This window comes from Idiotropiscis lumnitzeri, chromosome 1 (genome assembly GCF_059441095.1).
Source record: "Idiotropiscis lumnitzeri isolate Australia: NSW breed Sydney's pygmy pipehorse chromosome 1, RoL_Ilum_1.0, whole genome shotgun sequence".
Taxonomy (NCBI): Eukaryota; Metazoa; Chordata; class Actinopteri; order Syngnathiformes; family Syngnathidae; genus Idiotropiscis; species Idiotropiscis lumnitzeri.
Window position 1 is genome coordinate 44,502,715 of NC_142391.1, and position 10,958 is coordinate 44,513,672.

General features: G+C 42.8%; 1 protein-coding gene across 1 annotated transcript in view; it reads right to left on the bottom strand.

Annotated features, from left to right (window-relative positions):
* Positions 1 to 1,084: 1,084 nt before the first annotated feature.
* The window catches only part of snrnp27 (small nuclear ribonucleoprotein 27 (U4/U6.U5)), a 12,898-nt gene continuing 3,024 nt past the window's right edge, over positions 1,085 to 10,958 (bottom strand). Inside the window, exons 2-6 of the mRNA XM_088302456.1 lie at positions 6,143 to 6,269; positions 4,308 to 4,411; positions 3,815 to 3,894; positions 1,795 to 1,859; positions 1,085 to 1,441 (exon numbers count right to left, since the gene is read on the bottom strand). Of these exons, the coding sequence (XP_088158582.1) occupies positions 1,387 to 1,441; positions 1,795 to 1,859; positions 3,815 to 3,894; positions 4,308 to 4,411; positions 6,143 to 6,269 (431 nt within the window). The 3' untranslated portion in view covers positions 1,085 to 1,386. The remainder of the gene's footprint in view (positions 1,442 to 1,794; positions 1,860 to 3,814; positions 3,895 to 4,307; positions 4,412 to 6,142; positions 6,270 to 10,958) is intronic.

Sequence of the window (10,958 nt, forward strand, 5' to 3'; positions counted from 1 at the left end):
AGGTCAGTCCATAGCAGGGTTCTTCAAGTCGGGTCCTCATAAAACCCTATCAAGCCTGTTTTATACATATATAACCCTTTCCCAACAGACCTGATTCCTTCCATCATCACTTCTGTCAGTACATTTCACCGATCCACAGATCATCAGTTCACCCCCCCAAAAATGTCACAGTCCAATCGATGAAAAATATGTAGAATACAACCCAAATCACTAGCACTACTAATCCTGTCTATAAATGTTTGTCACCGTCTTCTACTGACGGACCTACGCAATTTACCAATCTTGGTGTTCTCCGGCAAATGCTAGTCACGCCGCAGTGTTGGTGAGTAAATACAGGACCCATATGTGGATGTCGGGCCTTTGTGGAGTCGGGTTCTGATTTAGCAGAAATATGCACAATGGTGACCAGCTGAAGCACCTTTTGCAAGGTTCCTCCACGTATCTAATTGCACAAAGGAGGTGGTAGTCCTGCTGCAGGGTTGGGCCAGTCCTTTCCACTGACATCTCCTCCATTCTCTGGACACTGTGTTGGGAAACACAGCAGAAGTTCTTGCCACAGCTTGCAGTAATGTGCCATCTTGGATGAGCAGCAGAATTCCGTGGGTGGTAGACACCGCCTCATGGTACCTCCGTCGGTGGGGACTGACAAAATGCAAATGTGACCTAAACATCAGCCAGAAAGGATAAGAGCAGAGAAATGGTTTATGGACCTCAACCACACAACCATTCCTTTATGTGGGTAACGGGTCTTGGTAATTGCCTCTCTTTTCCACCTGTTGCCTCTTCCATTTGCACAACAGCAGGTCAGATGGAATCCCAATCAGCATAGCTCCTGAATTGGATAGGTTGATTTCAGAGAAGAGTGATGGACTAGGAGTTGCATCGTGTTGTTTTGGTGAGCCCTTTATTTTTTTGGAGCATTGTGTATTGAAATATGTACATTTCTTGTCATAAACTTAGTTAATTGATCATTTGCTACATTGACTAAGTACCGTGTAGAGTGCGTGATCAATTTAAGTAGTTGACATTACATCCCACTGCATCCAAATGTTTTAGTTAGAAGGTAACAAATACTGCCTTTGCATTGTCTTGAAAGACTTTTATTTCAATTTCAATTGTTTTACATGACTACACTTATGGGTAAGTCTGGAACCGCACAAGGTTTCATGTAATCTCATGTTCGCCATGAATCATGCAGCTTTAAAATGTGTTGTAATAGAATAGGAAGAGAATTCATGTCTCCCATTAAACAAAAATGTAGATTAAAAAATTCCTGCATCCCACACAACAAAAAGATCACAAAAATAGAAGCAAAAAGAACAAAATATCCATATTTTGTCAAGTATAATAAATGTTATGTTTCAAGAGAATGGCAGCAAAAGAGTTTCATGCGATAAAGTCCAGTGGTCTGTTGAATCCACCCTTTCTGTTCATGTACTGCCTAGAAAATAAATAGAAAAGAAAAAACATTACATCACTGTTACCCTCGCAACACTTGCAGATGACATCATCACGCACCAATAGGGAGGCTAGAACGTCTGCATAGAAACACCTGCAGAGGTGATTGGCTATATTGACAATAGCAGTAATGATGCTTGCTGTGAGGGGACTTAAAACTTGACATTTTAAACCAGCAATCTGACCAACAATAGATGACCAACATGACACCCGGGTGACAAGGCAATAAGACCTGACAGCATGGCACAACGAGCTCTACTCAAACACAAATATTCCTCTTTAATCATTCCCACTTGTGGGGAACAATAGATATCTTCTCTTATATACTTGTCGTACCTGTATTTTCTTTTCATGGTGGTATTGACAGCATATGCGTTGGTTGCTCCTTCACTTTTCTTCCCCTGATTGAAAACAGAACATGTCTTTCACACACTCCCCAAATCATCTCCTCTGAAGTTTGCAAAATTGTCATTAAAATAATGCAGAGGAAAACATGTGTGAGTGAAAAATCATGATACGAACAGGTGGCTGATTGTAGAGATGAAAGAATGAAAGAAAAAAAACTTGCATTACTTCCGGTTTATTTATCTTCTGAGGATGAAAAATTATCTTGAAAAGTGAGCGGCTTCTCTCCATTCAATTTGTCTACAACTCCACTTAATGCACGTCATCTAGCGGCTTATAACGAGTAAAAAAGCAGACGTGCTTTGGAATGTTTCTTTGCAATAGGGAAAGGCCCAGTGAGGATTCAACATAAGAGTCTATTCCCAAGAACAAGAAAGACAAAAGGTGCATTTTTTTATAACAATATAGCAAGAGAAAGGGGTGGGCGAAAAGGACTATTTAAAAAATTTTTTTTTTTTAAAAAGCCACAGAATGCAGGTTTATCACTTCCTCCTCTTTTGCAGTCAATGCGCACTGATTTACCGAATGATGACTTCACCACTTCCTCTTACTTGGTGACCATCGATAGACTAGTGTGTTTTTCCATTTCGAGGCAGTATAAATACTCGATAATGTTAAATTGCACATTGTGCAATTAACATTGACGAGGATCTCGATGATGATATATCTCACCCACCACTAGCAGGAGACCTACTTGAAACATAGATTTATAGCGAAAAGTGATTCCCACGCAACAAGCACTCTCCGCACAATATGCGGCAAGTAGCTTCTCTAATGAAGCTTTCAAATCTGATTTATCAACAAATGTAAGTGCCTTGCGATTGTCATACTTAAAAATAAATAAAACCTAGTCACTCAATACTGGTAAAGAATTGAACCTTCCCAACACTAAGACAGCTTTGTTGTGACCATTCTGATGGTGTTGGCATTGCTAAGAAAGGTACCTAAAAAAAAAAACCCACAAGTGCTTCTTCTTCTTCAACAACCACAAACGCCGCACTCGTCGATGGGCCGAGCTCATCTGAGATGGACTGATGCAAAGAGAAAAAGTATGTTGTGGACTGGCGTGTCTACATTTCAAATCATGGCCACGTTCACAAATCAGCGGCAAATTACAGTAAAGAGGTTGCACTAGTTGGCTGAACTAGTTAAAAAAAAAAAAAATGTTGCATCTACGTCAAGCTGTGGCCCGTACTGTACTCCCGGAAGTATTGGAGGCTACTTGAAAGCTAAGCGCCAAGATAGCTTGCGGCGTAACAGCATGGACTTTATTTGTACTAATGCAAATCCATGCATAGCAGAAGCAACAAGTTGCGTGATGCGGATCATCTCCTCCGTGATGAATAAAGTACCCCACTAATAAGAAGCGTTTTAAGTGAGGAGGTGAACGAGGAGCGTGCTAATCGCTAAAGTGAAATACAGTCGGGAAAGACCCAAAACACATGTGTCGGTGAATTTTAACAGAAGTCTGGCAAGAACCGCGTTAGGGCAGTGAGCCAGCAGCTATGTAGAGAAATGTTGTATTTCAATCAATGCGTATGTCGATATTAAATAAGATGGCTACATTAGAAATTTAGCAGACACTCCCTAACTGGAACATGTCAATGGCTGACGTCATCATGACGATGAGGTCCGATGTCAAACGTGTATTAAATATTTACAATCTCATCAATAAAAATTATATTTTTAATCAATTGAGCCTTGCTAGAGAACTAGTTTTTTTACTGACATATGTTTACAAAGAAAATGTACATTGATCCAAAATGTAAACCATTTTGGGGTTTAAGAAATGCATTTTCATATTAAGAATTACACAAATACAAAATTATACTTGACGGCAAGTAGTTCAGCCTGTTCTTGCCTTACTTGAAACATTTTTAACAACTCGAAAAAGTTATTTATTCAAACCGTAATTTGCCCCTCCTGGTGGTTGCGCATCATACACACTTACCTTAGAAGAGTCAAATGTTGAAAATCCCATTAATTTCATCATCTCAATTTCTTCTTCAGTTTTGCCCTGCATGTCCTCAGCTGTTAAAAAAAGTATTGAAGTGTGTGAATTCCATAACTGATGGATGTTGAAGATGAAATGTCAACACTAACTATGTAACAAAGGAAAGAGTCATGAGCAACTCAATACATAAAACATTCAACAATGGCGACTGGCAGCTCCTGGTTCCGAAGAATACCGGCGATTGCTGAACAAAATAATTTTCGCTGTTAGGGCGTTGCTATGGGTCTAACTATGAATCTAGGACGTTAGAATTAAAAAAAAATCTAACGTGAGTATTCTTAAAGTATATTTATTACTCAAAATACGTTGGGTCAAGCTTACCTCAAACTAGATCTTTAAGTCAGAATCTCATTCAATTTATTTACTATGGGAACATTTGTTTTGTAAGTTAAACAGCAACTTTGGAGGCTACACGGCATATTTTTTATACCTGATATTTGAATGGGTTTTGATGTCTTCTCTTTGCGGTCATCGTCACGTCTGTCTTTTTGCCTCATGGGTGAAAGAGAGGAAGATCGGTGGCGTCGAGGAGACCTGCAGAGGGAAGCATAGACGGTTGCAGGAACAGTTATTACAACAATTTTGTGTTCGAATCGCTGGAAATGCTGAATAAATAATTAGTCAGTGAACCACCATTTCTTTCGTTGTAGATGTTATGTACTATCTGTGATGTAGAGGAACTAGGTGTAGGCGATAAGGGCTAAAAAAAATAAATACAAAAATTATAATTATATTGATTTTTTTTTTTCTACAAAAAAATACATGTGCACTTGCTTCACAGAAAAATTATGATAGATAGTGTTAATGAACAATCGTTTTTGTTTATATTTCAAATGGCTTCATGAAAAAGTATTTAAAAAAAAAAAAGTATCATATAAAAGTGGCCCCAAAAAAACCTGACTTGATATATGGTAAATTGCGCCACATAGGTCACCCTGGAATACAGGTATGCAATTTGTGAATGGACCATAACATAAACAACAAGAGAGATGCAGCATTTAGTGTCATTATTGCATTACTGCATATACATATGTAGTGAAAAAAATGCAGCCACAATCTTTTGACAGTTTGCAAAATTGTCCTTAACAAACTACATGTGATATAGTTGCTTTCAGGTGGCTTCTAGGCCTGCCAAGATTAGTCGACTAATCACAACGATGTCGAAGATTAGGATTGTCGACAATTTATTTAAGTCGTCGACGAGTGGTTAATTCATAAATTCATCTTATTTGGCGCATTGCTTTTAACTTGAAACTGCCTCCCGCTGGCTGTATGCCCGACACAGGCACAAATGCACAGTGGCGGTGATCCGGGTCATATGTGATCTATACAGAAGCATTGTGGTTAATGAGGCGAATATGACATATTGCTCGTGGAACCTATTTGCCGAGACGCCACTGCAGGTAAAGCGTGCAGTCATACTAGCGAGCCGTGACATAATGGCGTAATCGCTTTCTTGACCTGGCAGTCTCTCCAATTCAACACTATATTGTCTTGGTCAAATTCTGACGAATTAGAGTAAGACTCGCCATTTTCCAGAGATGGGCATTCCATCAAAACTCACAGTGCAGTTTCGCTGACTCCGTGAGAGACAAGGCCAGTGCACAGCGCATAAGACATAATCAGCCACTGCACGTGATGGCGGAAGCCGGTCTGTGATGCGGATCAGGTTACATTCTTCCGGTTTGAATAAATAGATGAATAGCCAAGTCTGGATGCCACATTCACGGCAAGAAAATGTAGTCTGAGATTTACATCCATGGGCAAGCAATCTGGCGGATCACTCAATAGCAACTGGTGGGTGCATGGGACGGCCGAGTCAAAGCCTTGACGTCCCATCCGTTCCTCACGTGGTGCCTTGCAATAAAATGAATTGGGGACTGTTTTGGTAAATACAAGACTACAAATAAAAATGTTTCCCCATCAAGACCTCTAAATGGGCCACACTTTGAAGATATCGCAAATATTTCAATGAACGACGCAAATATTATTCGATCAAGTTCCTTCCCGTCAATACTTGAGTTCAATGTGGACCGTCTCATACGCAGCCCAGCTAAGTATTCATGCGTTTTGCGCAAAACTACGAGACAACACAAATGACATTGTATTAACAACCACAAGTGAAGCAAACTACATCAGCACGTTATAGCACATTCATTGAAGTCTATTCTATTCAACACAAAATGTATTGAACTTAACAGTCACATTAAAGTACGTTGATAATGCACACCTCATCAACAACAACAAAAAAAAAGATTGCCTCACCTTGAACGTCTCCTGTGGGGAGATCGGGAACGACTCCTCCTTCTTTCTCTCTCACGATCTCGTGACCGGTCCCTTTCCCTTCTCCTTCGATCACGTTCTCGTGAAGTTGAGCGGGAACGCCTCCTCTCTGCAGGCAATACCATAAGAGTTTACATGGGGATGCAACAATTTTTTATTACAGCAGTCCATGTTCTGGTGTAGTTCCCAACACTTTACACATGTTGTAGTGCAACACCTGGTTGAAGCAATGTTTGATTGACGATAATATTGGCACTTATACAATTAGTCTGCACGCAAAAATGACATTAGTACTAAAATGCTCCCCATCCTAAAAGACTCTGTAGTGATTACAGATTTTTTGGTGATGTGATTTGTATATATTATATATAATATATACTAGGGCTGGGCGATAAACCGAAAATTTACAGTTACCGAAATGTATTAGAATGACCGACATCATTTTGCCCATGTCGGTAATTTAGGTGTCTAAAAAAAAAACAAAGAAAAAGAAAAGTCTTTTCTGTCTGCGGCGATGTTCATGCCTCTTTAAGACAGCTACAGCGCATGTAGTCACGTGACTCATGCGCTGTAGAAGAATGTAAACAGAAGACGCGTTCGTAGCTGGCGATTCAAATCCTGAAGCGGCTGACACGGCTGCAGACGAAATAACGTTAGTCGAAATTGTTCCTGTCGCGCTTGTCCCGAAAAGAAATTCGAAATCTGTCGTTTGGAAATGTTTTGGGTTCCATAAAGACGATGTTTGAGCAAAAGAACATGAACTACAAAGTGCGTCGTAAGCACCTGAAACAGCGCGTGCATCCTTGTCTTTTTCACCACCCACAACACAACCATGCTGTTGACTTGGAGCTTGTGCAAAAATTTCAAAGTGAGAAGCAAGGTTCGACAAGTGACAACAGCCCATAACGGAGGCGACACCACACGAGAGAGCATCTCAGAGGTCGACGCGATAGCCTGGCACATAGCTGAAGATAGAGCTCCTCTAGTTACAGTGGAGCGCACGGGATTGAAACGCCTCATGAACGTAGCCGACAAGAGGTACGAAAATATTTGCCGCAAACAGCACTTCCCGATATGGACAACATCGGAGCGGAGACATGTCAAGCATTTTGCATCCACAGCCGACTTGTGGTCGAGTCGCAACATGAATCCCTGTTTGAGCCTGAATGTACATTTTCCTGATGAAACACACGCGTTTATTTGGCATTAGCATTCCATTGACATTTTTTTCCGTTCTATTTAGCATTTTGTTTACAGGCGACTAGCTCCTTTGCACATGGCATTATTTATATTGTTTACAAGATACCTTTACACAAATCTAGGCCTTTGCAAATGGCATTACAGCATCTCGGCACAATCTATTTGCAGGAAAAAAATTTGTGAGAGGTACCCTTTTTCTCCTGTTCTTTGTGACATTGTTCAAGTCATGCAAAGCAAGCTATTTTGAATGTTTATTCAAATGATTTTTGTACTTTTGTTTTTCATTGAAAGTAATGTGTACCAGTTGGTCAATTAAAAAAAAGCAGTTAATATGCATTTCCTGCATTTATTTTGATTTTGGTCCTCAGGGGGAATTTAGCGTGCATTTATCGTCATCGAGGTAAAATTGCCCAATTTATCGCGATATCGATTTTAGGTCATATCGCCCAGCCCTAATATATACATATACCTACATATATATATATACATACATATATATATATATACACATACATATATATACATACATATATAAATATATATACATATATATACACATACATATACAAATATATATACGTATACGTATATATATATATATATACATATACAAATATATATACGTATACGTATATATATATATATATACATATACAAATATATATATACGTATACGTATATATATATATATATACATATACAAATATATATATACATATATATATATATACGTATATATATACATATATATATATATACGTATATATATACATATATATATATATACGTATATATGGTATTTCCGGTTCCGGCGCCGCGCGAGTGGCTGCCTGTTTACAGCAGCGTGGCTCACTATTGAGCCTTTTTCGTGTGTTTTTTCCCTTTACCCTTTTTTATTTTATTTTTACCTCACCTCAGCAATGGACATCCAACTTGCGGTGGTTTTACTACTGTTGGGGGCTGTTTTTTGCGCGATCGTGTCCGGAGACGAAACTCGGAGCTACGGATCGATCGTGTACACAAGAGATCAGCTGTTAGCACTCCGTGCTAACCCCGCGTGTGCTCCCGGAGCGAGACCCGATATTCCCCGCGAGCTGAGGAGGAAGAGACGGGGATGTCGTGCGGGGGCTAAACGCCAGGCAAGGAGGAGACAATATCACCCCGTCCTCCCGTCCGTTATTATGGGGAATGTTCGATCCCTCTCCAACAAAATGGACGAGCTAACAGCGCTAACCCGGCATGAGAGGATTGTCCGGGAGGCTAGCTTGCTGGTGTTCACGGAGTCGTGGCTAACAGAGCTAACGCCGGACGCCGTCGTGGAATTGGACGGCTTCCAAATACTACGCGCGGACAGGACACTGGAGAGCGGTAAGAGAAAAGGGGGAGGGCTGGCTGTGTTTGTTAATGATAGATGGTGTAACCCTGGGCATATAACTGTTAAGGATCAACTTTGCAGTCGGGACATTGAGATGATAGCTGTTAGCATGCGTCCGGTCTATTTACCGCGAGAGTTCAGTCATGTGATCGCGGTGGCGGCGTACGTGCCTCCCTCTGCTAACGGTGAGACAGCCTGTGATGTACTGAATGCAGCTGTGAGCAGGCTACAAACACAGCACCCAAATGCCTTGTTCCTTATCTCTGGTGACTTCAATCATGCTTCTCCTTCCTCCTCTCTGCCTTCATTCACATGCCAAACCAGAGACAATAAAATATTGGACCTCTTCTATGCCAACACCAAGGAGGCGTACACGTCACTGCCCCTCCCCCCGCTGGGCAAAGCTGACCACAACTTGGTTGCTCTCCTGCCTGTGTACAAACCTCTCGTCCGCAGGCAGCCAGTGACACGCACAGTTCAGCGATGGTCTGGAGAAGCCGAGGAGGCCTTGAAGGACTGTTTCAACACAACTGTGTGGGAGGTATTCAGCGAAGCTCACGGTGAGGACATTAATGGTCTAACAGACACAGTTACAGACTATATTAATTTCTGCATGGAGAACACCATTCCCACCAGGACTGTAAGATGTTTCTCCAACAACAAACCCTGGATCACACCGGACATTAAAGCTCTCCTGAAGGAGAAAAAGAGGGCTTTTGTTTCAGGCGACAAGGACGAGCTGAAGAGAGTGCAGCGTCAGCTGAGAAGGAGGATCCGAGAGGGGAAAAAGTCCTACAGGATGCGGATGGAAGAACAACTGCAGCGGAACAATGCCAGGGATGTCTGGAGGGGCCTGAAGACCATCTCAGGCCACGGACAAGCAGGTAAGACCCAGAAGGGGGGGGGGGGGCTTCAGTGGGCAAATGAGTTGAACCTATTTTTCAATAGGTTTGATCAAATGTCTGACCCCGCTCAGGCTTCCCTGATGCAGCCCCCACCCACCCCTCCTGCCACTGCGAACAAGACCCTCTCTCCCCCTCTCTCGCCCCTCTCTCTCTCCACAGGCTCCAGTTCCCAGCCTCATCAGACAACCACCACTTCCTCCTGCTCAGCCTTGTTCCTCACAACATCTCAGGTGAAGAACCAGCTGAGGAAGATGAAGGCGAGGAAGGCGGCAGGCCCAGATGGGATCAGCTCCCAGCTCCTCAAATCCTGCGCAGACCAGCTGTGTGGAATCGTCCAGCACATGTTCAACCTGAGCTTGAAGCTGGGCAGAGTCCCCCAGCTGTGGAAAACATCCTGCCTGGTTCCGGTTCCAAAGACACCCCATCCGAAGGAGCTCAACAACTTCAGACCAGTGGCGCTGACGTCTCATCTGATGAAGACCCTGGAGAGACTGGTCCTCGTCCATCTGCGCCCCCTGGTCAGCTCCTCAATGGACCCACTCCAGTTTGCATACCAGCCTGGCATCAGTGTGGATGATGCCATCATCTACCTGCTCCACACTTCACTCTTCCACCTGGAGAAGGCGGGGGGCACGGTGAGGATCATGTTCTTTGATTTCTCAAGTGCTTTCAACACCATCCAGCCCGCCTTATTGGGAGACAAGCTGGAGCAGGCGGGAGTGGCCCACCACCTCATCACATGGATTTACAACTACCTCACAAACCGGCCACAGTACGTGAGAACACAGGACTGTGTGTCTGACGTGCTCCTCTGCAGCACGGGAGCGCCGCAGGGAACTGTGCTGGCTCCCTTCCTGTTCACCCTCTACACCTCGGACTACAAATACAATTCCACAACCTGTCACCTGCAGAAGTTCTCTGATGACTCTGCGATTGTCGGCCTCATCACTGACGATGACGATCGGGAGTACAGAGGGGTTACGCAGGGGTTCGTGGACTGGTGTCAGCAGAACCGCCTCCAAATCAACGCTGGGAAATCCAAAGAGCTGGTGGTGGATTTCCGCAAGCGTCGGCACTCTCCACCTGCACCAGTGAATATCCAGGGAACAGACGTTGAGAGGGTCTCAACTTACAAGTACCTGGGTGTTCATCTGAACAATAAACTGGACTGGAGCGACAACACAGACGCTCTCTATAGGAAGGGTCAGAGCAGACTCTTCCTACTCAGGCGGCTGAGGTCCTTTGGCGTTCGGGGAACACTCCTCAGGAACTTCTATGACTCTGTGGTTTCATCAGTCATCTTCTATGGAGTGGTCTC